The sequence below is a fragment of the Diplodia corticola genome (assembly GCF_001883845.1).
Source record: "Diplodia corticola strain CBS 112549 chromosome Unknown scaffold2, whole genome shotgun sequence".
Classification (NCBI taxonomy): domain Eukaryota; kingdom Fungi; phylum Ascomycota; class Dothideomycetes; order Botryosphaeriales; family Botryosphaeriaceae; genus Diplodia; species Diplodia corticola.
This window is the reverse complement of record NW_017971481.1, coordinates 521,564-548,362: the sequence shown is the minus strand read 5'-3', so window position 1 is coordinate 548,362 and position 26,799 is coordinate 521,564. Positions and strand designations below refer to the sequence as shown.

Below are 26,799 nucleotides of genomic sequence, written 5' to 3'. Positions count from 1 at the left end.
CCTTTCCTTCTAAAGTATTTTCGCAAACCGCAGTGGCTTACATCATGGAAAACAGTGCATGATGGGTACTGTTACATCACGAGGTTCTAGCAGGCATGACCAGGCACAATATCTACTTCGCGATGTCTGGCCAAAAGCCGCAGAACCAAGCGGTCAAGACATTGCGCTTAGCGCTGGCACTGATACTTTTTGATCTCGATATGATATCCACAACCCCCCAACCCCAAATCTATTTTGAGCTCTGAACTAGCATATGTGGAACAATAGTCTAGAGTGTCCCTCTAGTGAGCCATCCTTTTCGAGGCCCGTCAACCCGCATCGTCGTCAAAGTCGTAAATACTCTAGACCAGAGTCTTGAAGTCACCCTCCTTGGCCTTGCCAGCGCCAATAAGGCGCTGGACCTCCTCGGCGTAGACGTTCTTGATCTCAGCAGCGTCCTTCTTGCCGTTCAGCTTAGCGACCAAGGCAGCGAGGTCGTCGGCATCCAGCTTGGTGATCAGAAGATCGGTCTGGTTGAGCGCAGAATCAATCTGCGCGGCGGAAGCGTCACCGCCGGTGGCGAAGTAGTTGGCATCCTTGACGGCGTTACGGATGACACGCTTGTTCTTCTTCGCGGCGTTCTTAGCAGCCTCCTTGGCCTTCTTAGCCGTCTCCTTGTCGGCCTTTGCCGCAGCCTCCTTCTCGGCGGCCTGGCGAGCCTCCTCCTCCTTCTTCTTCTGAGCCTCCTCGGCCTGGCGCTTGACCTCAGCCTCCTTGTCCAGACGCTTCTTGTGCTTCTGAGCGTACTCTTCCTGGCGGAACTTCTTGATACGCTCGTCAGTAGCCAAGCAGTCGTCGACAAGGTGCCTCAGGCGAGCACTGTCCTCGGTCTTCTTCTTCTTGCGGGCATTGAGGTTCTTCTTCTCAATGTGACGCCTCTGGTCACGGCTCTCGTTGTCGTCGGGAACATCTTCGTCCTGGTACTCAAAGGACCTCCAGCTGTCGAAGTTGTACCAGAAGTTGTAGAAGTTCTCGACGTCTTCCTTGGTGCTCTTCTCGTTGCCCAGCTGCGGGACGGGCTGGATCTTGGAAAAGCGACCCTCGGACTCGAAGACCTTGCCCCACAGCTTGTAAAAGTTACCCTTCTGGGCCTCCTTCTTGGTAGGGGGCTCAACGTCGGCAGCCTCGTCGACCGAGTCGAACTGGCGACGCTTGGTGGGGTCAAGCAGAACCTCGGTGGCCTTCTGGATGCACTTGAAGAAGTTGTCGTCTTGGGCCTTGCCAGCGGCGGCCTTCTTGTCGGGGTGGTGCTTGAGGACCTTCTTGCGGTGGGCGCGCTTGATCTGCTCCTCCGTGGCCCTCCAGCGGTACTTGGTGATGCCGAGAACGGCGTAGTGGTCTTGAGCCTGGTGCTCGCGCATTAGTCGGGATCGTGGAATGAGGTGCACCTGGAATCCTTACCTTCCAGTCCTTGGCCTCGCGCTGGAGCATCAGCGGGTCCTCGGGCTCCGAGATCTCGCCATCATCCTCGTCCTCGACCTTCTTGGCAGCCTTCTCGGCCTGGATGCGGTCGTCCTCGGAGAAGGTGCGCTGGTGGCGCTTTCTGCGGGCGTGGGCGAGGAAGTGAGGGCCAACGGGCTCGACGTTGCGCAGGGTGGCAGCGGAGAGAGCGCCGACGGGCTTGAAGTCCTTGTCGGCAGCCCAGCCCTCGGGCAAGACGGGCAACGGGAGGTTGATCTGCACGGCGGACATGGTGCTTGGGTGAGGTGTTGAGTGCTTGGAGTGCAGCGGTCGACGCTGGAGATTTTCTGAAAGGATCCATCCAAAATGCAAACCGAGGTGAAGCCGAGCGGTCAAAGCCCCGGGACCAGCTGGCAGCAGCTCACGCCGCGTAATTCGGTCCAGTCCAGCCCCAGCCCCAGCTCTACAGAGTCGGCGTCGCAAGAGAATAATGTCCTCGCGCGCAATTCGCTTGCGAGCATAGTCCAACCGTCACCATGTTTCAGGTACATTCTTCGCCTTCCGCTTTCTGCTCATTGTGCTGAATCAATCCAGCGTCTCAAAGGCGCCATAGATTCGCGCATCGCCGAGGAGCAGGCCCGCCAGCGCCAGGCTGCGCAGCAGACTCAGGGCCAGCATCCTGCTCGCTCGAGCTCGCTCCGCCGCTCCAACTCGAATGCCTTATCTCCCGCAGGCCGCCGCCCGCGCACTCCCGATATAAGCGGCGACAAGCCGCCGGGCAGAGGCCCCGATCCCGCCGAGTTCGATCCCGATGTCGTCGTCGGCGAAGACGAGCTCAGTCGCAGTACCACTCCGCGCCCGCCAAACGACCAGGATGATTCCACGCCGCAACAATCCACTGAGAATGGCGATGCAGCCAAGGGGGACAAGGAGGGCGCAGAAACGGCAAGGGATGCCAAGTCTGCTTCCTCGACTGCCTCGAACGAGCTGCCCACAGAGGTGCGCGTAAGGCTACGTAAGCTGGAAAAGCTGGAGCCCAAATATTCCGGTATTCCCTACTTTCCCGCCGCGCAGACAGAGGGACTGACCAGGTCGCAGAACTGCTACGCTCATACCGCATTGCCCACGCCCGGGTGACTGCTATCGAGCCCTTTGAAGCCTCTTTGAGGGAGCATACTCCTTTAGCCTCGATCAACGACCCCGGCGCCTTGGTGGAATACCTGCAACAGCTTCAATTGAAGGGGGACATGGTTATGGAAGAGCTCAAGCGCATTGCGGGTGAGCGCGATACTCTGCAGAAGAAGCTGGGCGAGGCAGAGAAACGTGCGACTGAGGCGGAGGACGAGGCGGAGAAGCTACGCGCGGCTAAGGACTCCGCGGCCAAATCGGCAACAGACGCCGATCCCGGATCCACCGAGGAAAAAGACACAAAGCAATCAAACGGGGACAAGGATGCGACTGTGGAGTCGGAAGAGTTCTTTTCGTATGACAGTGAGCTTCCGCGCGTTCAGAAAGAGCTCCAAGAAAGGAACGAACAAGTCGCCAAGCTGGAGGACGAGAACAAAACACTCAAGGATGACTTGACTTCTGCCAAGGACTCTGCTGAGCAGCTGGTCAAGGATTTGGAGGCTTCTACGCGGGACTTGCAGGCGATCAAGGAGTCCAAGAACCGGTCGGAGAAGGATGCGGCAGAGCAAACTCAAAGCCTCCAGGCGACGGCCGACGATCTAAAGGAAAAGTTAGAGAAGGCCCAGAAGGAGCTTGAGAACCAAGAAAAGGCCCGAGATGAACAGGACAACGTGAACAAGGACTTGCAGTCCAAGGTCGACAAGGTCAACACGGAGCTTGAGGATCTACGCCGCTCCAAGTCCAACGATTCCGCTTCCGATGAAAAGACACGCCTTGAGACCCAAGTGCAGCAGCTCAACTCTGAAATGTCCGAACTCCGTTCCACGCAATCAAAGGCTGAGCAGCGTGGGGAAACTCTGAACGGACTTGTCCAGACACTCAAGGGCCAGTTGAAGGACGCCGAAAGCGAAAAAGACCGTCTCCACAAAGAAATGGCAGCTAGCACGGCGAGAGCTCAGCAGGAGCCTGCAAAGCCCGCCGAAGAACCGGAGAAGCCTGCAGCAGTAGAAACGACCACGACTACCGGGGCAGCCAAGAAGAAGAACAACAAGAAGAAAAAGAAGGGTGGTAAGGGTGGGACGACCGGCGCCGCTACTAGTGCCACACCAGAGAGGGCCAGCACGCCTGCACCGTCGGAAACAGCTACCTTGGTCCCCGAGAAAGAGAATGAAGACTGGGAGGCACCCATGAGGGCACAGTTGGATGAACTCAGGAGTACCTTGGAGCAAAGAGATGCCACCATTGACCGTCTCGCCAGCAAGCTGAAGGATCAGGAGGCTCTACAGGAAGAGCTTGACGATTTGAGACATGAGCTTGTGGAAGTTGGTGGAGATCATGTGGAGGCAAAGGACAAGATCAAGGAACTCACGGCAGAGAAGTCGGCCTTGCAGGGAAGCATTGACAGGTTAGAGAAGGAGATTTCCGAGCTACGCACGAAACAAGCCTCGAGCGCCGAATCAGCAAAGGAAAGGGAGAGCCTGGCGACCGATTTCGAGGAACTCAAGGCCAAGGCGAACTCACTGGAGACGGACCTAGAGGCAGCCAACCAGTTGGCTGCTCAGCGGTTCAAGGACCTCACGGAACTAAGGGAGGTGCTTCAGAAAGCGCAGCCAGAGCTCACTTCTCTGCGTAAGGAGGTGGCTGAGCTGAAAACTTTCAAGGATGAAGCAGCGAGCAAAGCCGCTGAAGTACGCAAGCTTGAGGCCAAGGAACGGGATCTACGATCTGAGATTGCCACCTTCAAGTCGCAAGTCTCTGCGAAGGATGTCGAAATCAGGTCGATCAACGACAAGCTGAAGCAAGAGATCAGTAAGAACATTGCGCTAGACCAAACATGCAGCAAGGCCCAGCGAGACCTCGAAAGGTCCGAGGGCGAGCGTTCTGAAGCAGTCGAAGCTCGTGATCGACTACAGAAGGACCTTGAGAAGACTCGAGAGGAACTGAAAATGGCTCGGGGAAACATCAGGAGCTTGGAGCAGCAGGTCGAGAAGCTCAACCGGGATGCATCGACGCTTAGAGACGAAATCGAGCTGAAGAGCGCACAGTATGCCAGCGCACAAAGCCTGATGAACAGCATGCAGGACCAGACTCAAGAGATGGGCACGCAGATGAAGGAGGTGCGCGAAAAATGTGAAAGCCTCGAGGAGGAGCTTGCAGATGCGCACAGACTCCTGAGCGAACGCAGCCGTGAGGGTGAGACAATGAGAAGGCTCCTTGCAGATGTGGAGAGTCGAGCCGAGGCACGCGTGAAGGAGATGCGGGAACGCATGGACCTTGCAATCGAGGAACGAGACCGTGCGGAGGACCAAGCAAGCACTATCGGACGTCGTCGAGCAAGAGAGTTGGAGGACCTGAAGCAAAAGGTCAGGGATGCTGAGCGGACTTTGAGCCAAGTTCAAGATGAAAAGGAGCAGCAGTCGACGGCCGAGAAGGAGCTGCGTAGACAGAAGGAGGATCTGGATCGAAAAGCAGCCCAAGCTACGGAGGAGGTTGCGGAGGTCAGGGCAGCGATGAACCAACTCCGTGACGCGCTGGATGAAGGCGAGAAGCAGACGCGCGAACTCGAGAGGGAGAAGGGCGAGCTGCGGCGCTCTCTGGAGGAGGCTCAGTCCAAACTGGAGAAGCTGCAGAAGTCAAGCAAGGTATGTGTAGCAGCCCAAGACGTGAAGGAGGAGGCCCGTCTAACATGCAACAGTCGTTGGCAGACGAGCTTCGGGCGGTGCAGTCCAAGACAAAGTCTCCTACACAGTCCGGGATGCAGTCATCGCGGTCGTCTATGGAGTCGGCACGCGGGCGAGTGGCCTCACCTCCACTGTCCAAGGGCAGATCGCCATCGATTGCAACCGAAGTCGGGCAGGCGTCGGGCAGCATGGACCTCGTGTACCTGAAGAACGTGCTGCTTCAGTTTCTGGAGCAGAGGGACAAGAAGCACCAGATGCAGCTCGTGCCGGTGCTGGGGATGCTGCTGCACTTCGACAAGAAGGACGAGCAGAAGTGGATGTCTGCGATCACGACGCGATGATTGAGCTTGGCGGATTGGAGGCGGGCAGCGTGGTGTTTCTTGGGCAGGCGGGATCTGAGGTCAGCATGCGCTCCGCGCGGCTGGATGTCCGCACGGTTGGAGGCACGAGGGTATTTGGGTGCCAAACACGAGGCTGCGGCCTCGTGCAGGGCGGAGGGTAGTGTAGACGCAATCGGCATAGTAGGTATGATTGATTCGAGCAGTCGGCGGCAGAGCGGCAGAGCAGCAGAGCGGCAGAGCAGCAGGCCGGGTGTGGGCGTCACGGCGTGGCGGTTGCGGCAGGGGCGATGGCTGCTGTCCGCGGGGTGGCTGGTTGCGGTTTGGCAGGGCTTGCTTGGGCGGGCGGGCGGCGCTGATGGGCGGAGGTTGCGGGTGCGTGGGGATCTGCTTTGCAAACCTGCTGCCGCCGCCTCGCAGGCGCGCTTGCATCATCTCGCCTTCGCAGCGAGCAGACGCTGCCCTGCGCTCCCGCTACGCTGCCCGATCCCAATGCGCAGCCGCCGGCACCCCCAGCTGTTGAGCACAGCACCCGCTCCGCAGTCTCGACGGCCTTGTTGCGCCTGAACGTCGCCCCTCTCCCGCCCGTGACTTGTGTCGCACACCCTGCAGCGCGGCCAGTGACCTTTCGCCCCGCCGCCAATCGCACGGCCCACCGTCCTTCCCGGCCTACTGTCTTCCCGGCCGTCACGACCGCAGCCCGCCGCGCAGCACTTTGTCTGAAAGCGCCGTCTCCACAACCGCCGCGCCCGCCTGCACGCTCAACCTCGCCCTCCCCGAGCGCCCTCTGCCCGCCTTCCACGCGCCCGTCTCCCGCCGTTCGATGAGCCCCGGCCGCCGCGCTTCTCCGATCTCCCGATCGCCGGTCGCACCCTCGCACTAAAGAAACCAGTCTGACCGCACCGCGACCCAGCGCGCCCTCGCCTGTATGAACGGCAGCGACGCCGACATGAACGGCACCGATATCAAGAAGGCCGCCATCAACAAGGCCAAGCAGGTCGCACAGGCCGCCAATGGCAGCGGAGGCAAGAAGCGCCGGAAGGGCACCGACCTCAAGCCCATCATCACCACCGAGCAGCAAAAGCAGGAACAGAGTCCCGCCAGCTCCAACAACAGCTTCCAGTTCAGGTACGTGGCCTCCCCTGTGCCCCCTGCCGAAGCGGCCCCAACTGACGTGCCGATCGCAGTGTGCAAAACACCGCATCGCCGCTCCAGCACCACAAGGTCGCCTACACTTCACAGCTCAGCCGCTCGCCCTCGTCGACGTCGTCGTCGGACGCCGACCCTGCCGAGAACACGGCTGATGAAGAGGACTCGGAGGACTACTGCAAGGGTGGCTACCACCCCGTCCAGGTTGGCGAGCAGTACAACAACAACCGTTACACCGTCGTGCGCAAGCTGGGCTGGGGCCATTTTTCCACCGTCTGGCTGTCGCGCGATAACAATACCGGCAAGCATGTGGCCCTGAAGGTGGTGCGCTCCGCCGCCCACTACACCGAGACCGCCCTCGACGAAATCAAGCTGTTGAACAAGGTTGTCGACGCCAACAAGGATCACCCCGGACGTGCGCATGTGGTGAGCCTCCTGGACTCGTTCAACCACAAGGGCCCCAACGGCGTGCACGTCTGCATGGTGTTTGAGGTGCTGGGTGAAAATCTCCTGGGCCTGATCAAGAGGTGGAACCACCGCGGTATTCCCATGCCGCTGGTAAAACAGATCACTAAGCAGGTTTTGCTCGGCTTGGACTACCTGCATCGCGAGTGCGGCATCATCCACACCGACCTGAAGCCGGAGAACGTCCTGATCGAGATTGGCGATGTGGAGCAGATTGTGAAGACCTATGTTAACGAGGATCCGAAGAAGAAAGACGAGAAGGACGACAACAGGAATGGTAGAAGGCGGAGGAGAACTCTCATCACCGGCAGCCAGCCTCTGCCCAGCCCACTCAACGCCAGCTTCAACCACACCGATCTGACAAGCTTCCCGGGGACCAGTCTCAACAAGATCGTCAATGAGAACTCAGGTAACGAATCCCCAATCTCCGGCGAAAGCCCGCCTCCAAAAGACGAGGTCGTAATGAGTGGCGCAATAGGCACGGCTTCGACATCGGCTGCAGGAATGTCCATGTTGGAGACGTTGGGTGTCAAGCAAGCTGGCGGCAGCGAGGACGACGTGCAGAAGGCGAGGGAGAAGACAGCGTAAGTGCCGACGGGCGAGCGATTGACGACGCACCGGTTCTGACGAGGCCCAGGGATCTTTTGACGAGGGAAGTGTCGGGCATAAGCCTCGACAAATCAAGTAAGCCATCGACGGAGAACTTGAAACTGGATGCAGGCCTCGAGAAGATCTCGGTCAAGATCGCCGACCTTGGCAACGCGTGCTGGGTTGGCCATCACTTCACAAACGACATTCAGACCAGGCAATACCGTTCGCCAGAGGTGATTCTCGGGTCCAAATGGGGAGCGAGTACGGACGTGTGGAGCATGGCTGCCATGGTGAGTCTCGGTGCTCTGCTTGCTCGGCGGGCGACTCGGCTAACGGGCAAAGGTTTTTGAACTCATCACGGGCGACTACCTCTTCGATCCTCAATCGGGCACCAAGTACGGCAAAGACGACGACCACATTGCACAGATCATCGAACTCCTCGGCACGTTCCCCAAGTCACTCTGCCAGTCGGGCAAATGGTCGCAAGAGATATTCAACCGTCGTGGCGAATTGCGAAACATCCACCGTCTGCGTCATTGGGCGCTTCCAGACGTTCTCCGGGAGAAGTATCACTTTAGCGTTGAGGATTCCAAGAAGATTGCGGACTTCCTGCTGCCGATGCTGGAGCTGCTTCCGGTTGAGAGGGCCAATGCGGGCGGTATGACCAACCATGGCTTCCTCGATGACACCAAGGGCATGGAAAGCATCAAGCTTGAGATTCCGCTAGGCAGCAAGGGTGACGGTATAGAGGGGTGGGCTAGCGAAGTCAAGAAGCCTCGGTAGATGATGACCAGGGTTCTCGTGGTTCCCACGGAAGCCCCAACGACTAGTCTTTTCTGTTTCTTGCTTTCAACGGAAATAGACGAGCAAACTGGGTGTTCACGGTCTGGTTGATCATATGATAACTTCCTCTCTTCCTTTGCGTTCTCTTTACTCGGCATGCTACACGCGTACATTTTCCCTTGGAAAAGGCTCATTGGATTGGTGATGGTAGTTTTCCAGCCCTCACGTACAAGTCTGATTCCTTACCCCAAGGGGGTCTACATAAAGTCTTACCTGGTATTACTGGGAGATTCGGCCATGGGGGTCGATATGGGAACAGCCAAAAAGAAAAAACAGTCAAGGATGACGACGACGACGCCGGTGCGCCCGTGGTCGGAAGGTGTGGGATGTGAGGAAGCTCTCTCTGAAACGTAGATTTGGCACGGCATAGGGAGTCCGCCGAGGTAGGACGTTTGCGCTCATTGATGCCCCTTCTCTGTTTCTTTTCGGCGTCCTTGCTTGGCGGGTTGCGAGCGCAGACAAAGCCAGCTTGCTCTCTCTCTCTCTCTCTCTCTCTCTAAAACGACACGACTACCGGTCCCTCTCATCTTTTCGTTGGAGATTCTGCGGCCCCACACGGTTTTGCCCAGGCCCTGGTCGTCGGTGCTGCATAGTTTAACTTGCACAGACACAAGCCAGACCAAGCACATGCTCTTACTGCTATCTTCTCTTGTGCCATGTTGTTTCATCGGCTTTGTCCAGGAGTTGGTGATGCGGCCACTGTTTCCTGATGCTCTTATCGGGTCGTCGGTCATGTGGGGTTATTGGTTTGAACCGTGGCTTTGGGATTTTTGCGGCTCGGGGAGAGGGGTTTCTCGCTGTTCGTTCGTGCCCTTTTGTTGTCACTTGCTTTGGATCTACCACTAGACAAATGAGATGATGACTTTGGCGTGCGCCCCCTGCACTTGAAACCATACGTATGCCTTGGTGTCGCTGGGGGGGAGAAGAAGGAAAAAAGAAGTCGTTGTCACTTTATAGACTAGGTCTGCCGAGCGCGGTACGGTATGTACATGCAATCGAGGAGCCAGTGAATCAGTGGCTCTGTCCGTCGCACTTGGGACCGGGGCTTTCGGTTACCGTTCGCGGTCTCGACTCCGACCAGACTCGAGAAGACCCGAGACTCCACGCAGTGAGACCTTGACCGCCATGTTTCACTTCCCTCGCCCCTTGTGATTGTTGGTGGAGGGGTAGTGAGACAAGCCAGACCCTCCGGTGCAGGACGACCCGAGCACAAAGTGTACTCTTATACAGAAACAAACCTCTCGACTCGTTGGATTCCACCTCGATAACCGCACTCAGGCAGCGAGAATTGTTCACAACAGGGACCAACGCAAGCATACAGATCACATTCAACAAATTGACGAGTTGCTAGAATATCAAGCGGAAGTCTGTATTGCAATAGAATTCTGAACGCCAATGTCAACGGAGCTAGCATGGGCCTTTACCCAGGGATATATACGCTGGAACGTGATGGAGCAAACTCGCTTCCCAAGGAACAGGTCTAGTCTAGCAGCACGAAGTCTAACGGTCATCGTCCAGTGGGTCGACCGAATTATCACCGGGTTGAGGGGATCCGCGAAGAATCTCTCCCGTAGAAGATGAAGTCTTGGAGAGATCATCGCATTCTGACTCCTCCCAGTGGTGGTAGAATTCCCCGGAATTGTGGGACTGGTGAGAACAGGGAGGCTGGGGGCGCTGAGGGCGCTGATGGCGCTGAGGACGCCCAAGACGATGAAGTCGTTGAGACCCCATGCTCTTGCCGCTGCCATCGGGGCACGCGTCATGGGTCTTCATGGTTTCGAAATTGAAATTGTAAGCCTGCGGGGCAGAATCCCGGGCCATTTCGCACTCTCTCGAGTCGGGCTGGTTCTCGCAGGGGCACAGATGCAGTGTGAGATTCTGCGTGGGGTCCATCATGAGGAAGATAGGACTGTTGGGGATGGTGGAAATGGCTGGTCGGTCATCGAGGGGGCAGCGATAGGGGTAGGGGCAGCTCTCGCCGGTGGCGCAGGAGATGGGGGGGACATTCGGAGCCTCGACGACGAAAGATTGGTTCCAGAAGGGGCAGTTTTGCCCAGACTGGGTTGTCTGGTTCCAGCAGTCGATGTCTGTTTGCGCACGTCAGAGAAACCAAGCCTGGTGCTGCACTTGTGGGAGCGACTTACAGCTCAGGTCGTACCAAACACGGGTCGGCTGGGCTGTGTATTCCAGCTGGAGGATCTCAGTGTCCTCCGTTCTGATCTTGATGGACGGGCCTCCGCCGATGTCCTTTTCCTTGTACGGCTCGCTCCAACGGCCGCCCTGGTCCAAGGTTGTCTCTGGGGGGTCGTGGTCGCCAACGGAGCGGAGGTAGACGGGGCCCTTGCAGTAGTTGAAGACATCGACGCTGCCGGTGGCACCTTTCACGTCGCGGTCCGCGCGAGCAAAGGAAGCCAAGCCGAAAAGGGCAAGAGCCACGAGCTCGGAGCAGTTCTTCATTGTGGGAAATGGGTTACAACTCGGGTAGTAAGCTTAGGGGGCGATGGGAATGGGGGATACGTCGGAGGTGGCAGACGCCCCTCGAGGCCTTTATACTTGGTTCCAGGGAGATACGGCTAACTCTCCCTTTGCTTCCTGTGGGCGCAGCTGTTGGGACACGGACGGCCGACTCCAATGCTTCCTCGGTGCTTGATCTCTTACGTAGTAAAGCTTCGGGGCTGTAGTTGTTGGTCAGTATTTGATGACGCACTTTTACCACGTGGAAGCAGCTACAATACCAACCAACAGGGTGCGCAGCGTACCAACCGCGACAGACAAACATGGTCAGCAATCTTTCGGAGCGTGTGTGAATAGCGAGGTCCTGTGTGCTCGTTGTTCTTTCCCGCTGGTCCTTTGTTTTCGTCTCAAAAAAAAAGAAAAAAAAGAAGGAAGGAGTAAAAGAGCACTAGCAAGCGTGACTACCCAAACAAGCTCGAGGAACAGAGCTTGCTTCACCTCGAGGGAGCATCTTCGAGGTTGCGGAAAACGGTGGGTGGCGTGAGGCAGTTGGCATACCCCTTTGCGTAATGTATGTACAAGCGTGCTTGGAGAACAACATCAAGGGCTGGCGTTGAGGAGATGGCAACCGGACGTTGGAGAGCGGACAAACACTAGTGGCTGTGGTGTTGGCGTTCCCACTCGCTGGAAGTCTGCACCTCCTTCCCTCCCGCCAACCAACCATTCCCCGCCGTTTGCTACCATGCTACCGAGACCTCTGCACCTTTGGACCGACTTGTTGAGAAAACTCTTGCCCTGCACTGTTAGCAATGCGCTGGCACGTTGGCTCCTAACTCTGCACTCGTGTCCTTCCATGCGATTCCCTCCCGCCTACGTGCGCATCATGTTCCCATCCGAGTCTTTGCTCAGTCAACATGTAGTAGCTTCCACAGAGGCAAAGCCAAGCGAGCTATTCTGTGCTCCCCATGTGTCGCCACTTCTGGATCCTTTGGCCTTGATTTTGTAGTTTGGATATATTACAACCCCACTGCAAACTCTGTATGATCGGGCACTTGGTCTAGGGGTATGATTTTCGCTTCGCATTAACAAAAACTGCAGTATGTGAAAGGTCGTGGGTTCAATTCCCACAGTGTCCATCCTTTTTTTCTCTTTTTTTTTCTCTCTTTTTGGGTATTGGTTTGTGGTGTTTTGCGGTCTGTGCCGCATTAGAGGCATCTGTCGAACGTTTTGGGCCGGCTGGAAACCCCATGTTGGCGGGCCACGAGACCAGTGCATCAAGGTGATGGGTTGGAAGAGGCATGTGGTTGCCGGTCGAAGCTGACACTCCAGGTCGTAGTCGTTCTCAGGCCTTGCTTCTCTATCTTACCCTTAGTTCAAAAAGTAGCCGTGTACGATTGCGGAGCCTGAGTAACGGCCGAGGACAACAGATGGCAGAGATGGTGGATGGAACTTCTTCGCTGGCTGATGTGATTGGATCCGAGAAAATCATGCTCAGTTGCCCATCCCACATCCCAACCCAGGAGTGAGTGCATGCCCGGTCTTCCGTCGCCACCAAACGAAAAGAAAACCACAGCAACGCAGTCCGAAAGGTAGGTGTATGTAGATCACGCCCCATTTCATCTTTCCCATGCTCCCCCGACCGATCCTCCGCCAAAACCCGATCTCCCTCCTCCAGACCGTTCTGCTATCCACTGTTTCCCACATTACCCCCGGACCCACTAGTATGATAGCAGTCCATCCGTAGCACTCCTGCGTCTCTCTCTTCACAGTCTAGAGTCAACAATCGCACGCCCCGGTTCCACCCGTACGTCCCGAGGAATCTGGCGTTAATTGCTCGACTCCCTCCCCGCTTCTCTCCGCGGGCTGCGAGTTAAAGATATCCCGAACGTCGTTTGTAAGTCGCCCGCTATCAAGGAGTCATCACCAAGCTTTCTTTATTTTTTTTTCGGGAGAAAATGAGCCGGGAGGGTGTTGCGGAACGAAGAAGGAGAGTCGCGAATATTCCCGACAGGAACAGCCGTTGGCCGGGAGGAATTCCCGTCACCGAGGATGTACGGGAAACGGACAAAGTCTGAGCGCGGGTTATCCGGAACGCATGACGTGAACCAAGAAACATCGAGAAGGAGAGCGCAGAAAGCAATTGATGAGCGGTAGCGACGATCGAGCGATGCTCAATTCCTGCCGGTCCATTGGTTGAAATCAACACTCATGTGACTTCGGGGCAACGGGGCTTCGTTCCTGAGCCTGAGCCGCCTCTCATCCACACATTATTGTGCACGTACGAACAGATTGGGTGAGGTTCATGCATTCATTTATACATCACAATCAATCTTCTACTCCAATCGATGCCGCCCCGTTTTCCTTCCCAAACGTCATCACCTATTAAACACCTCAAAACAGCTTGATTGCCTATTCATGCAACAAGCTTACAGCTGGCCAGCAGTGTTGAAGTCGACAAGAGCCTCCTGGACGCGCGTCGACATGGTCTTCTCACCCTCGCGGACCCAGACACGGGGGTCATAGTACTTCTTGTTGGGCTTGTCGGCACCGTCGGGGTTGCCGACCTGCGACATGATGTAGTCCTTCTTGTTGAGAACGTAGTCGCGGATACCGAGGAGGTAGGCCCTGTACAATTGTTAGTCGTCATCGTAGCCGCAACGCTCGCGTGTCCGTGTACGTACCACTGCAGGTCAGTGTCGAGGTTGACCTTGACGACACCGTAGCCGATGGCCTGCTGGAACTCCTCCTTGGAGGAGCCGGAGCCACCGTGGAAGACGAGGAAGACGGGCTTCTCGTCAGAGGAGCCAATGGCCTTCTGGACGTGCTGCTGGTGCTTGGACAGGAGCTCGGGGTGGAGCTTGACGTTGCCGGGCTTGTAGACACCGTGGACGTTACCGAAGCCAGCGGCAATGGAGAAGAAGGGGGAGATGGCCGAGAGGCGCTTGTAGATCATGAGGATGTCCTCGGGCTGGGTGTAGAGGGAGTTGTTGTCAACATCCTCGTTGTTGACACCGTCCTCCTCACCACCAGTGATGCCGATCTCCATCTCCAGGAGCTGCTTCATGGGGGCCATGCGCTCGAGGTACTTGGCCGTGGTGGAGACGTTGTACTCGACGTCCTCCTCGGACAGATCAATCATGTGCGAGGACCAAAGGGGCTCGCCCGTCGCCTTGAACCACTTCTCGTCGGCATCGAGCATGCCGTCCAACCACGGCAGCAGCTTCTTGGCGCAGTGGTCGGTGTGGAGGATGACGGGGACGCCATAGGCGGGGGCAATGGCGCGGATGTAGTGAGCCGCGGCAATGGCACCCTGGATCGAGGCCTCCTGGTTCTTGTTATCGACGCCCTTGCCGGCGAAGTAGGCGGCACCACCCTGCGAAGTCTGCAGGATGATGGGCGACTTCTTGTCGCGGGCAGCCTCGAGCGCCGCAACGACGGTCGACGAGCTGGTGACGTTCTGGACAGGGTCAGCCAATTGCGGACGGCGGGCGGCGGGCGCGGCAGGTGCAACTCACGATGGCGGGGATGGCGAACTTGTGCGCCTGGCAGTACTTGAAGAGCTTCAGGACGTCGTCGCCGTAAATGACGCCGGACTTGCGGCTGAGGTTGTCTTGGGCACCCATGGTTGTAGATGTGGTGTGGTGAGGCTGGGAGTGGAAGGTGAGTTAGAGACGAGGCGTAGGGGATGGATGGGATGCTTGGGATGTTTGGGGGTATCACACAGAGGGAAGCGGGAGGGAGGGGAGGGGCAGTTTTTGAAGCTGAAGGGCCTGCCTTGGCGGTGGAGCGGTTGCATCAGTGGGGCCCATGCTCGCACGGCAGACGCTTGGGGCTTCGCTAGGCAGAGGCGAACTCACCAGATCAAGGCGTGCAGCAGCGATGCGAGTGCGATGATTTCAGTGGGCTCGAGTCGGTGGGAGGAAGAAGCTGCGTGTGTTGAGGGGCAGGTGGGGATTTCATCATAACACTGCGGCCGATTGTGTCATGGCCGGCGGGGCCACGGCTCTGCATCGGCGCAGCACTGCTCAAATCGTCCCGAGGATCCTCGTCGCCGGCAGCCGCACGCCCCCTCCCACTGGCCCTCTCACTGGCCCTCTCACTGGCCGCGGCCGCCGCAGGATCAGCGATATGCCGGCTCCGGCCGTCAGTGCTGGCCGTGTGGCCGCGCACATGAAGCCGCCCTCCCACCCTCTATTATTCTAAGGGTCCGTCACGCCCACCGCCCTGGCCACACGCCAATGTGCCGCCTCGCATTAGACACGCTACTTGTTGGGCCGCCTCGCACTGCAGGGCGGCACGTCACCGCCGCCGCCGCCGCCGCTTATCTCGCATCAGCATGCCGCATGGCCTGTCCTGTCTCGCATTCTTAGTTTTTTTTATTTTTTTTTTATCGCGCAGCCCGTGATCTCCCCTGACGTTCTCTCGGGGCCGAAGAGCCTCAGACTTAGTGTATACAAGCTTTATTTGCCTCTGCCGACCCAAAACAGAGGTCGGCCGATCATGATTCCACCTCAGGCACCACCTCAGGCACCACCTCAGTCCATGCTGAGAAAGCGCAGTTTCCGCCTTACGCCCTCGACTGCGTAGGCAGAATGCGTAGCTTCCGCGTTATGCCGTCCGTCGCGCCCTGTACTTTGACCTCAAACTCATAGTCGCCCAGGTATTTTATTCTCGTTTCGTCGTTGGGTTCGGTGCCGCCCAGGAACCGCACATCACGCTGTGCCACCACCACCCGCGATCCCTCCTCATTGACGTCAAGCTGCTCCTTGATGGCCGTCACGATATCCTGAGTAGACACCGAGCCGAAGAAGCGAACGCGTGTGTCGGCGGGCTTCTCGGGAACTCCAGACGCCGCGGCCAACACGTCTGCTGCAGACATGCCCCGGAGCCGGGGCTGCTTTTTGGGCTCTTCCTTGGGCTGTGAGGGCTGCTCGCCGATGTCACGCTCGATATCGATGCGCGGGGGAACAAAATTGGCAATTAGCTCCATGGATCGCTGGGGCTGTGCGACGGTCAGCAATTGAACACTGTAGCATTCCACAAGATAGACCATCGAGAGGCTGTTCCAACCACAGCAACCCTGCATGTGAAGCACGTACGCTGATTCCCTCAACCTCAATGGGCTTGGGCATGGCAATCTCCAGCACCTCGGGACCCGTCTCTTGCTCCGCCACCTCGGGCACCTCCAGGCCAAACATGTGGTCGCGCTCCATGGAGACGTCCTTGGCCTTCAGCTGGCGTAATTGCGCGGGCGTCACGTAGTCGGCCTTGTTGCCGGGAAACCATTCGTTCCGCATCAGGCCGGGCAGGACGGGGACGAAGGAGCCTGCAGATGCCGAGTGAGCTGGAGCGGTGCCAATGGCAGCGGGCGGGCTAACCTTTGCGGCCATAGGCCTTGACGTCCTTGAGCAGGCGGACAATCAGCGTGTTCGGCAGCTTGCTGGCCTTCTTCGCGCCACGGGCCTGCTGCTGGAACGGGGCCCAGGCGCGCAGGCCGGCATTGGCGAAGCGGCGGGCACACGAGGTGCATTGGGGCAGCAGCGAGGGCCGCAGCGGAGCGGACATGGTGTTCTAGTGCGGGAGGGTCGAGCTGGGCGACACAGAGAGTTGAGGCGAGTTCCTGGCAGCGCGCAGCAGCATCGGCATTTCTCTGGCGCCGACCAAGTCAAAACCTCCTCACGGACGGCCGCGGCCCTCGCCGCCTGCGCTGCCGGTCGAGCTATGCAATAAGAGCAATCGATCTGCTGCCAGCCAGATGACTGATTCGCCCGCCGCGCTCACGCCCCTCAGCCTGCTCCGGCCATAGCCGCAAAGCTCTCCTTCTACACCTTCATGCCCGCCCAAGCCCCCGCCGCCAACTCCTCCCACTCCCCAGGCCCCGCTGCGCCATGCCGGACAAGCCGCTGACCATTGCGACCTACGCCGCTGGAGCCTCTCTGGCGGCCATCACCCTCGTTTACGTCTTTGGCCCGACCTTCTTCCTTGACGACGATGCCGCCAACTCCGCGCGCAAGAAGGGCGTTGTCGGCCTCAGCAACCCTGCAAATGACTGCTTTATAAATTCCGTCCTCCAGACCCTCGCTGGCCTGCCGCACCTGCGCCTGTATCTGATCCGCGAGATCCATCGCCGCGCGCTCGACGGGCTCGACGTCTACAAGGTCCCGGAGAATGACAAGGACTCCGAGGCAGCCCAGAAAGACATGGGCGCGGTGAAGCTGGACGGGCTGCAGCAGGGCATCGTCACCCATGCCTTGAAGGACGTGCTGGACAGGCTGAACGAACGCCCAATCTACCGCAAGACCATATCGGCGCAAACTTTTGTCGGCGCGCTTGAGCGCGCTTTCATGTCGCGCATCAGCAGGCAGCAGCAGGATGCCCAGGAGTTTCTCCAGCTCGTGACCGAGCGAGTCTCCGAGGAGTATCATGCGGGCCACAAAGCGCGGAGACGAGCACGGAGGCAGCGGGCGGCCCTGTTCAGGGCGGACGAGCCGGAAAAGGAGAGCGCCGATCTCAGAAAGGAGCTCCTCAAGCAGAAAACGGGTTCCGCCGCGGACGTGGACGAGGAATCGGATCCCGAGGAACAGGACGACGAGGACGGCTTCCCTTTCGAAGGCCAACTGGAGTCTCAGATTGAGTGCCTTACTTGCCACTTCAAGCCGAAGCCCTCGGTCTCCAGCTTCGTCACTTTGACCTTGAACGTGCCCCACCAGTCCTCGGCCACTCTGAACCAATGCTTCGACGGCATGCTCAAGATTGAACATATCGATGATTTCAAATGCGAGAATTGCCGCCTGCAACATGCTGTAGAACTCAAAGAGAAGGAACTGGGGAAGGCCGTCAAGGATCGTGAGCGAGAACAGCTGGAGACGGACATTGCAAAGCTGCGCAAGGCTTTGGAGGAAGATCCGGAGAAGCCGCCGGCTGATGTCGAGCTACCAGACAGCAGCTTAGCCCCCAAGAGGAGGATCGCGCGGCACATGCGCATTTCCACTTTCCCCAAGGTTCTCGCTGTTCATCTTTCAAGATCGCTCTTCATGGCCGGAAACTACGGCACCTATTCGTCGAAGAACATGGCAAAGGTCTCCTTTCCCGAAACGCTACCTCTTGGAGGAATCCTGGATCAGAGGAAGTACCATTTACTAGGCGTCGTCACCCACAAGGGAGGCCACAACAGTGGGCACTATGAGAGCTTCCGGCGCCAAATTCAGATTCCTCCCTACTCTACACCGCATTCCTTTGGTACTGAGGGTGTCTATAGTCTCAGCGGCAGCCCCAATCCCAGCGCCATGCCCAGCACAGTGCCCAGCACAGTGCAAAGCCCACGGCCTTCGGCGTGCAAGGACATCGAACCCGCAGAGATGCCCGAGTCTGCCCATCTGCCCTCGCCCGCTTTCCCCGACGCATCATCGATATCGCTGTCTTCCAAGTCTTCGCGCTCCTCGATGCGCCAACGTGTAGGCTTGACGTCTGCGCCTCGCGATGACAACTCGTCGCTCAAGCAGGCGCGATCAACATCATCGCCGGGGCATTCTCCCTCAAAGCTGCACTCGATGGGCGAAAGAGCGGCAACAAAGGCTGAGTCGATTGCCAAGTCGGTGAAGCGGAGGACGAAGAAGCGCGATAACAGATGGTGGCGCATAAGTGACGACAAAATCAAGGAGAGCAAGACGAGTGACGTCCTGGGCATGCAGAAGGAGGTTTACCTTCTGTTCTACGAGATCGCGCGGCCCGACGAAGAGGACAACGTTTAAACCCCAACACTTTTCCTTTGCATCTGTACAGCCGTGGAAGGATATCCTGGCGTTGCGGTGTATTTCGGCGGCATTCTCGACAGTTGTGCATTTTGGCATGGGTGGAGAACAAAATCGACCGGCTTTCTGGCATGTAGGTCAGGTTCTTGGGAGGCTGGTGTCATTCATGGGCGGTTCGATTTCGCTTAGAGCGCGTCATAGAGGCTGGTGGCTGGCATTCCTTTTCTTTTCCTTGTATCCATACTCCTCGGCATCAACGGGTATCTTCTCTCACTTTCTCCTCTTGTTTCTCTCTTGTTCCGAGACTTTCGCGTTGGTAGACGACGTGGCTGCGGTTGGAACCTGTCCATTCCTTGGGAATTCAGATGTTGTCTGAATCGTTTACAATTTATTTCTTTGTCTCGCACCGATGGTCACAACATCGAGGCCACAATGATGTGTGTGGGTTCTACAGTATGTTTCGATACTGTCAGGACCGCCAAGAAACCGGTCCAATTGGGAAATCCGGCCGTGGTTCAACATATCTCATCGTCAACATTCTGCGCAGCGCTTTGCGAAATCCCTTGGAGGAGGCACCATCATTAAGTTCACGGCGTTTCTGAAACTGAGATCTTGACCGTTCCACTGGTCCGAAGTGTTGTCGTCAAATGGGATTGATGAATGCAAGGTACGTCCTACTTACTCGTGCCCGGAGCTGTCACGTCGTTCATGAAGTAACTCTACATAATCACCAAACCCAAACACAATGTTGAAATAAGCACCAATAGCTCAGGGGCAGAGCGCAGGATTGCAGTGAAAGTTGCTATCATCCCGAGGTCCCTGGTTCAAATCCGGGTTGGTGCTTTGTTTTTTGCCTTTTTGGCCGGCATGATCCTCTTCAACGGACGGTGTTGCACACACGAACAGCATGTTGTTGATTCCATCTCTTCTGCAGCGGTGCGGGCATGGAATAGGAGGGTTGAAAAGTGGAGTGGGGCGTACAGTGTAGACGCCTGACTCTTTATGCTTTGGTCGGTTGATTGCTGTTCGCCGCTCGCAGTCGGTAGCGTCGGAGCAATTGGGATAATTTCAGAGTCTGCGCGACTAGTTCCTGTCTCCAGGGTGGTTGCAGCGCTGGTCTGGGTGCGAAAGATGAGTCGGTAATAATAATAATAATAATAATTCTGCTGCTAAAACGAAGCGACGTCCAGGACGGGCGCCCAATTTAGGGCCCGCCGGCGGGCTGGCGACGGCACACATGCAACGCTGGACGCGGCAGGTCTCGCAGGTCTCGCAGACGCATTCGTCAGCGTAGAGCGGCGGTTGCGCATCGCAATTGGGGTCATTTCGCACAGCCCTTGCGGTTTTGGCCGGGGGTGGGCCGTGTGGCTGGGGCTCGACGATGGTTGCGCGTCCGGAGACTCCGCCTCTGACGCGGATGCAAGGCGCATCCATGAGCTGCGACACCCGCCCTTCGACGCCGATCCCCTTCGGCTGGAATTCGCTGGCCGCCCTTCGACACCCACCACCCACCCACCTTCCTCTCAACACCTCCTCCACGCCATCCCGAGACACCACCGCCGCTCGCTCCCGACGCCCGCTGCCCGCCGCCTCATGCTGCCCTCCGCCGACGACTGCGATGACTGCATTCCCGAATACATGCGCCACTCGGCGTCGAGCACTCTCTTCTCGTGCCTGCCCTTCATCGCCACCTTCCTCGTCGTCGCCCTAGCCGTGCACCACCGCCTCTTCCCGCTGCTGTCGGGCTCCCAATCGCCCTTGTCGCCGGCCGCGTCCTCGTCGCCGACCCACCACCACGACCCGCACTCGCCCACCACCTTCCGCGACCCGTGGCGCCGCAGCCTGTCCGCCCAGCGCGTCGCCGGCATCGTCTTCTCGACCAACGTCGCCCTCAGCGCCGTGCTGGTCGAGCTCATCCTCTGCGAAATCTCGAACTCGCTGAACCAGACCGCCCGTGGCCTCGCCCTCCGCACCACCCTCTCGCTGCTACTGGTCCTGCTGGTCATCGTCACCCCCGCCCTGGAAATCCACTCGGTCCTCTCCGCCGCGGGATGGAGCTTCACCGACTCGGCCAAGGGCGGCCGCGTCAAGATTGCGTGGTTGCTGGAGGGCATTGGAATGGCGCTTTGGCTGCTGGCCTTCTGGTGGCTGGGCGAGGGGCTGCTGGGCAGCTACCTGCATGAAAAGAGCTACGTGAACAAGCACACCTTTAGCGAGGGGTGCCTTGAGAGGATCGGCGTCATTGGTGTCAGTCTGATGGCCAGTCTTGCTGGCTTTGCTGCCGTCAGCTCGCTGTGGCAGAATTTTGGGGTCAAGCAAAAGACGGTACGCTCCGCCACACGTGCGAAACAAATGTCTCAATTGCTAACGGCTGCCGCCACCAGATCACCGAGGCAGACATTGCGCGCAAGCAGGCTGGTCTGGACGCCACAAACGACATGCTGCAGGTGAAGCAGAGCCGGCTACGTGCCGTGCAGCGCCGGCTGTCCGAGAACCCGCAGGAAGGTTTCATGACGCGGGTCATTGGGAGCATCCGCGGCAATGCCGAGCAGCAGGAGCGCCAGAGCCTGCAGCTCGAGATCTCCGGGCTGGAGACGATGGCGGCAGGGCTGTCCAACTCGCTGCTAGCCATGCAGAACCGGCGCCAGGCACAGCTGCGCTCCAAGACGGCGCTGGGCCACCTGCTCAACCTCTTCTCCTACATCTTCTCCATCTACTGCCTGTACCGCATCGGGGCGACGACACTCACGACATTCCGCCGGCTGCACTCGCCAAGCACCAACTTTTCCAACAGCGACCCGATCAACAACGTCCTCGCGCTGCTGGCCAAGCACTGGGACCCGTCGCTCGACCGCGCGGCGTGGTCGCGCCAGATCTCGTTCCTGCTCGCCGGGGTCATGCTACTGGCGTCGTTCAACAGCGTGCTGCAGACGTTTCTGTTGCTGTCGCGGCTGGCGGGCCCGGCGCTAGCGCTGCTGCAACACGCTCGCTCCAACCTCGCGCTCATCGTGTCGCAGATCTCGGCCGCGTACGTCATCAGCTCGGCGCTGCTGCTGCGCTCCAACCTGCCGCCCGAGTACCGCGGCGTCATCAGCGAGGCCCTCGGCGCCCCGCTCGAGCCCGGTTTCGTCGAGCGCTGGTTCGAGGGCTGGTTCCTGGCCGCGTGCGTCGCGTCGGCGCTGGGTGTGTGGTTGGGGAAGAAGGTGAGGATGGGCGAGTGGGGAGGGGATTTGGACGATGACTACGCCGAGGCGGACGTGGAGATGGGGAAGATGAGCTGAGAGGAAAGAACCTTTTTGCCCCTTCTGTGATTTCTGATTTGACTTACGAACCTTGTAATTGTTGTAGAGGGAAAAAGCACGCGCCTCACGACTGTGCATGTCCAAGGCGAACGGACACCATGCGGATTGACTGCATAAGCGATGGCTGGACCTCGGGTTATGTACTACCACCTGAATACATGTTCGCAAATAGAACCAATAGAGCGATCTTGATAATGCGATCGGCATGCTCTTAGCTCCGTGAGGCTCGGCGGGCGCTTCCTGCACGGATGATGACGTCTGAATTCGGTTATGGCTTTGTTGTCACTTACTGACCACTCCCTCGCGGACTGTCGGTCGCGTCTCCACTTTGCCATGGCGAATTGCTTCTTTCCTCCTGCATCACCGGCAATGTCGTCAGTCTGTCGAAGGCGCCTAGCTGGAGGCGGGGTGAAAGGGTCGTGACGTCACCAGCCTCCGTCCCGTTGATAGATATTCTCACATCGGGAAGGCGAGACAGCCCTTATATCAATCAGTCAAGCAAACCGCAATAATCCAACCTTCCTCTCCCACTTCCACTTCCACTTCCCCACGCAAAACTGCTCTCTTCTCCCGGCTCCAAACCCATCCAAACAACATGCCTCACTCCAAGGTTCCCGGCGGCCAGGCCCCAAGCGACAAGTTCCTGAAGCAGCAGGCGCAGTGTACGTTCATGCATGCCGAGGGTCCTAGAATTGTTTGAATTTCAATCCGTAGCCCGGCTGCTAACATGCGCGCAAAACCTTTGCAGCCCACGGCCTCGGCGCTGACAACGCACCGGCGCACAAGGAGGGCGGCGCACCGGGCGATGCCCCCGTCGCCGGCGACTCGTACACGTCCAATGTCGGCGTCGGCGCGGATGCCACCAACGTGCCCGGCGAGCAGGGTGACGTCGGCCAGAAGATCAACGAGAGGCCTGCTCAGTGAAAGGGAGGGAGGGAGACGAAAGAAATCGGAGGGTTAGGAGGGTTAGTGTTGTTGTTGTTGAGATTCCATTGTATGTGTTATAGATTGCAGCATTTCGGGTTATGAGTTACGATACGACCAACTATATACTAAGCTTGATGTTAAGCTTGCTATGGTGAGACGAAAGCTGAGGCAGTGATTTTCGGAGCTACCGTAGATCATACTCTTTTAACTTTTTTTTTTTTTGGAAAACTACTGAATGTGTCTAGCCGCCCCTCATGCTCGTACAATTGATGCAAATATCCAGGCGTCGTTGTGGTAGGTAGACAGACAATGCAACCACGTGCATAGATGGCGAGACATGTCTGGAAAAACTCTATTAACGTACTCTCTCACTGTAAACATCGTCACAAATGGCAAAATTCTTCACTGAAAAGGTCTTGTGTTGTCACAATATTTACATTGAAGTCCAAACGGTTGGCGACGACGCATTATTAGACGTATACCGCACATTGCATGAGTTTTCTATTGATTCCTAGCCAGAGCATCATCCCATCTCTTAGTTTCTATAACGTTTCCGGTCTCTCGAAGAGACACGTTCCGGTACATCAAAAACGCACTTCCAACAATCAACCATTTAGCAGTTGAGGTCGAAGAGAGCGCCGAAGTTGTCATCAACAACACCGAAGTCCTGGGCCTCGGTGGAGGTGTCGTGCAGGGTGTACCACCAGATGGAGTACTGGGCGGCGTACTTGCACAGGACGGCGTCCCAGAAGGTCTTGGCGTTGGCCGTGTTGGCGACCGAGTTGCCGAAGTTGGGGCCGGCGGTGGGCCAGCCGGTCTCGGTGATCCACAGGTGGGCGGCGGGGTTGTACTGGTCGATGAAGGCCTGGGTGTCGTCGAGGGCGGCCTGGAAGGTCTGCTGGCCCTGGTCGGGCGTGACGCCCTGCCAGAAGGGGTAGGCGTCGACGCCGAGGAAGTCGACGGCCTGGATCAGGTCGGCCGACGAGGCGTTCCACGCGTTGTACGTGTCGACGTGGCCGACCCAGATGCCCTTGCCGCCGTACTTGTCCTGCGAGATCATGCCGCGGACGTCGTAGACCTGCTGGGCCAGCTTGGAGGCGGTCGTGTCGCCGCGGTACAGGTCCTCGCTGCCGACCGAGACGGCCGAGATCCACGAGACGCCGTGCTTGGAGATGGCGGCCTCGAGCGCGGCCTTCTCGGCGCTGTAGTGGGCGTCGTCCTCGGTCCAGATGCCGACCAGGAGCTGCACGTCGGCGGCGACGGCGGCGGGGACGGCCAGCTCGAGCGTGTTGCAGTCCGAGGCGGCGTAGACACGCACGTCCTTGAAGTTGCCGGGCAGGTTCTTCATGCCCTTGAAGTCCTGGGCCCACTGCGCCTGGGTCTTGCAGCTGCCATCGGCGTTGGTGGCGCCGATGTTGAAGCCCTTGCGGAAAGCGCTGGCCAGGGGAGCGGCGCCAGCGAGGACGACGGCGGCGTTGGTGAGCTTCATGGTGGAAAGATTAAGGTATTAACGATTGTGTGGGTTTCTAAAAAACGAAGGACTACGGCGCCAATGGACCGTGGAATAATGAGTGTGGAAGAGAGGGCGGGTGGAGGTGAGGAGCAGAGGCAGCAGGAGAGGCATGGCTTATACGAATAAATAGAAACGTGTGCGGCTGGACGTCGATGATCAGCTGCAGGGGTGTGCGGCCATGATCCCAGCGGGCCATCGGGCTAATCTCGTACTGGTCGAGCGAATTAATGGGATGAGACAGGAGAAACAGTAGTATTTCCTTTGCTGGGGCCCTGCAGCGGCCTGGCGTGGCCTGCGGCGGACGGGGGCTAGGCAATGGGGCGCGTTTTCCGGTGGTGTCGGGGGAGCAGTCCGCAGTCCGCACAGCCTCTCCCGGAGCGCCACCCACTCCACGCGCGAGATTGGCTGCTTCCCCTTGCGCCTGGTTCTGGACCCGCGTCCATGTGACGTACATCCTGCGATCCGTGGCCCACGGGTGACGGCGTGGCCCTCGGCGTGGCCCCCGGCATGGCGGCATGGCGGCATGGCGGCTGGTCCCGCGCCGTTGCGGCTGGCTGCTCTGTCGTCTGCGTGTGCGAGCGTGTGCGAGCGTGTGCGAGCTTGGCGGCATGGCGGGCGCAATGCGGCTGAACGCACGCGGCGGCCGTCGTTGTCCCGCATGTTTCTGCTGATGGCGGTGGGCTGGGGGATGCGCGGCAGCCCTACGCACCGACGAGGCGTTGGTGCTCGGAAATGAAAGGAGCCTGTGTGGCGGCGGACGGTCCAAGGGGGCCTGGGGGGGCAGGAGCCGCATGGACCACCCGCTCCCGACGCCGCCGTCCGCCCACCGCCTGCCTTGCTGCTCTACTTCTATTCATATCCATCTAAAAGTATCTGATCATTCTATCTCCATCTCCATGTCGGCCGATCCTCGCGGCATTCCCTGGCTTTGCATCCGCCGCGCCGCGCCGCGTCTCCGTGCCGGCAGCCGACGACAGCCTGTCACCCTGTGCAGGGCACTCGCCCTCTCGATACGGGGAGCCGTGTGCTTTGGGCAGGACGGCGCCGCTCGGGCCTTCATTGGCTTCCCAAAACGGCCTGTGGCCTCAGAACCACGGCAGGTCCAGCAGGTGCAGACGGTCCGACGTGACATAGGGCTGCGAGTGCTGGAAGTCGAACGCTTTGATCAGGCCCACCAGGTGCGTGGCTGCAGCACACAGCACCAGCACATGGAATATCTGGTGCGAGCTTCCCCAGATGTCAAAGCGGCCCGGCCAAATGCGCTCGGGAAATCGGATCTGGAAGCTGTAGTCAGACACGGCTGCCGACACACGAGCAGCGGAAGATCTTACGGCATATATCGCAGCGCCCGTGATGTACATGAGCCCGTGCGCGACCAGCCAGTCGAGGGCGATGCGCTCCCTCAGCGCCTGGAGCCCGTAGAGCTTCAGCCCACTGACGACCGGGAAGATGGCGGACAGCCCCAGGCCGACGAACATGGCGGCGCGGATCGGACGGAAAGCCGGCGACCGGAACTTGTCCAGGACGGCGGCAATTGCGCACGCGACGCTATTCGTCGTGATCTGATCGGCGTCAGCCCTTCGGCCTCACTCTTGCGGCGCGCGACGCGGGACGCGTCTCTGGGACTGACCATGATCCAGTAGAAGCGCACGTGGCTCGGGTGCTGCAGAAGGCCGTAGTAGACGCTCGGGATGAAGCTGCCCCAGATCAGGCAGACGATGCCCATGTAGTCCAGCTTGTTGCCGAAGCGCTGGACCTGCGGCGAGTGGTTGCTCGTCAGATGGAAGGCGGCGCTCATGCCCAGGCAGACGGTGGCGCCCAGAAAGAAGCAGCCGAACATGGCAACATCCTCGTGCGTGGCCGTGTCGTAGCGGGGGCGCAGGGCGGCGTACAGGGCGGCGGCGCCCGAGACGGCGGCAACGGCGCCCAGCAGGTGGGTGTAGACGTTGACCGTCTCGTTGTGCAAGTAGAACAGGCTCGTTGCAGACTTGCGGTACGAGTTGGAGGCGGGGCGGTAGCCGCTGTGGATGTAGTGGTTGTCCTGCTGCCACGGGTGGATTTCGTGCCAGAGCAGAGTGAGGCGGGTTTCCAGGCTCTTCTCGGCGCGCTGGGCCGCTGCAGCGACGTCCTTGACCGCATCCATGGCTGTGGAGAGGAGGCCTACATGGCGCTGGAAGTGTTGAGAGCGGCGGGCGCTGGCGGCAGGCGGCAGGCGGC

At 58.7% G+C, this 26,799-nt stretch overlaps 11 protein-coding genes across 11 annotated transcripts; 5 read left to right on the top strand and 6 right to left on the bottom strand.

Annotated features, from left to right (window-relative positions):
* Positions 1 to 341: 341 nt before the first annotated feature.
* On the bottom strand, positions 342 to 1,731 carry BKCO1_2000184 (ribosome associated chaperone; the record flags this gene model as incomplete). Its single annotated transcript, XM_020272379.1, has 2 exons — positions 342 to 1,385; positions 1,441 to 1,731. 2 exons carry the CDS (start codon positions 1,729 to 1,731, stop codon positions 342 to 344), a joined length of 1,335 nt encoding a protein of 444 aa, XP_020134886.1.
* Positions 1,732 to 1,976: 245 nt separating this feature from the next.
* Positions 1,977 to 5,590, top strand: BKCO1_2000183 (viral a-type inclusion protein repeat protein; the record flags this gene model as incomplete). The annotated part of the gene is made up of 4 exons (XM_020272378.1): positions 1,977 to 1,985; positions 2,035 to 2,488; positions 2,539 to 5,210; positions 5,264 to 5,590. 4 exons carry the CDS (start codon positions 1,977 to 1,979, stop codon positions 5,588 to 5,590), a joined length of 3,462 nt encoding a protein of 1,153 aa, XP_020134992.1.
* Positions 5,591 to 6,515: 925 nt separating this feature from the next.
* Positions 6,516 to 8,575, top strand: BKCO1_2000182 (cmgc srpk protein kinase; the record flags this gene model as incomplete). The annotated part of the gene is made up of 4 exons (XM_020272377.1): positions 6,516 to 6,715; positions 6,775 to 7,785; positions 7,839 to 8,082; positions 8,135 to 8,575. The coding sequence occupies 4 exons, from the start codon at positions 6,516 to 6,518 to the stop codon at positions 8,573 to 8,575; spliced, it is 1,896 nt and encodes a 631-aa protein (XP_020134991.1).
* Positions 8,576 to 10,135: 1,560 nt separating this feature from the next.
* Positions 10,136 to 11,092, bottom strand: BKCO1_2000181 (bys1 domain; the record flags this gene model as incomplete). Its single annotated transcript, XM_020272376.1, has 2 exons — positions 10,136 to 10,722; positions 10,780 to 11,092. 2 exons carry the CDS (start codon positions 11,090 to 11,092, stop codon positions 10,136 to 10,138), a joined length of 900 nt encoding a protein of 299 aa, XP_020134890.1.
* Positions 11,093 to 13,515: 2,423 nt separating this feature from the next.
* Positions 13,516 to 14,712, bottom strand: BKCO1_2000180 (fructose-bisphosphate aldolase; the record flags this gene model as incomplete). The annotated part of the gene is made up of 3 exons (XM_020272375.1): positions 13,516 to 13,714; positions 13,771 to 14,546; positions 14,605 to 14,712. 3 exons carry the CDS (start codon positions 14,710 to 14,712, stop codon positions 13,516 to 13,518), a joined length of 1,083 nt encoding a protein of 360 aa, XP_020134990.1.
* A 944-nt stretch (positions 14,713 to 15,656) lies between these two features.
* On the bottom strand, positions 15,657 to 16,654 carry BKCO1_2000179 (ribosomal protein l9 rnase h1; the record flags this gene model as incomplete). Its single annotated transcript, XM_020272373.1, has 3 exons — positions 15,657 to 16,091; positions 16,189 to 16,415; positions 16,468 to 16,654. 3 exons carry the CDS (start codon positions 16,652 to 16,654, stop codon positions 15,657 to 15,659), a joined length of 849 nt encoding a protein of 282 aa, XP_020134901.1.
* Positions 16,655 to 16,977: 323 nt separating this feature from the next.
* BKCO1_2000178 (ubiquitin carboxyl-terminal hydrolase) lies at positions 16,978 to 18,840 on the top strand (the record flags this gene model as incomplete). Its single annotated transcript, XM_020272372.1, has 1 exon — positions 16,978 to 18,840. The coding sequence occupies one exon, from the start codon at positions 16,978 to 16,980 to the stop codon at positions 18,838 to 18,840; it is 1,863 nt and encodes a 620-aa protein (XP_020134902.1).
* Positions 18,841 to 20,433: 1,593 nt separating this feature from the next.
* Positions 20,434 to 22,121, top strand: BKCO1_2000177 (g protein-coupled receptor protein; the record flags this gene model as incomplete). The annotated part of the gene is made up of 2 exons (XM_020272371.1): positions 20,434 to 21,165; positions 21,225 to 22,121. The coding sequence occupies 2 exons, from the start codon at positions 20,434 to 20,436 to the stop codon at positions 22,119 to 22,121; spliced, it is 1,629 nt and encodes a 542-aa protein (XP_020134747.1).
* Positions 22,122 to 22,737: 616 nt separating this feature from the next.
* Positions 22,738 to 23,066, top strand: BKCO1_2000176 (uncharacterized protein; the record flags this gene model as incomplete). The annotated part of the gene is made up of 2 exons (XM_020272370.1): positions 22,738 to 22,804; positions 22,891 to 23,066. The coding sequence occupies 2 exons, from the start codon at positions 22,738 to 22,740 to the stop codon at positions 23,064 to 23,066; spliced, it is 243 nt and encodes an 80-aa protein (XP_020134748.1).
* A 616-nt stretch (positions 23,067 to 23,682) lies between these two features.
* BKCO1_2000175 (glycosyl hydrolase family 17) lies at positions 23,683 to 24,558 on the bottom strand (the record flags this gene model as incomplete). Its single annotated transcript, XM_020272369.1, has 1 exon — positions 23,683 to 24,558. The coding sequence occupies one exon, from the start codon at positions 24,556 to 24,558 to the stop codon at positions 23,683 to 23,685; it is 876 nt and encodes a 291-aa protein (XP_020134745.1).
* Positions 24,559 to 25,667: 1,109 nt separating this feature from the next.
* Positions 25,668 to 26,725, bottom strand: BKCO1_2000174 (uncharacterized protein; the record flags this gene model as incomplete). The annotated part of the gene is made up of 3 exons (XM_020272368.1): positions 25,668 to 25,859; positions 25,914 to 26,144; positions 26,213 to 26,725. The coding sequence occupies 3 exons, from the start codon at positions 26,723 to 26,725 to the stop codon at positions 25,668 to 25,670; spliced, it is 936 nt and encodes a 311-aa protein (XP_020134746.1).
* Between the last annotated feature and the right edge of the window lie 74 nt (positions 26,726 to 26,799).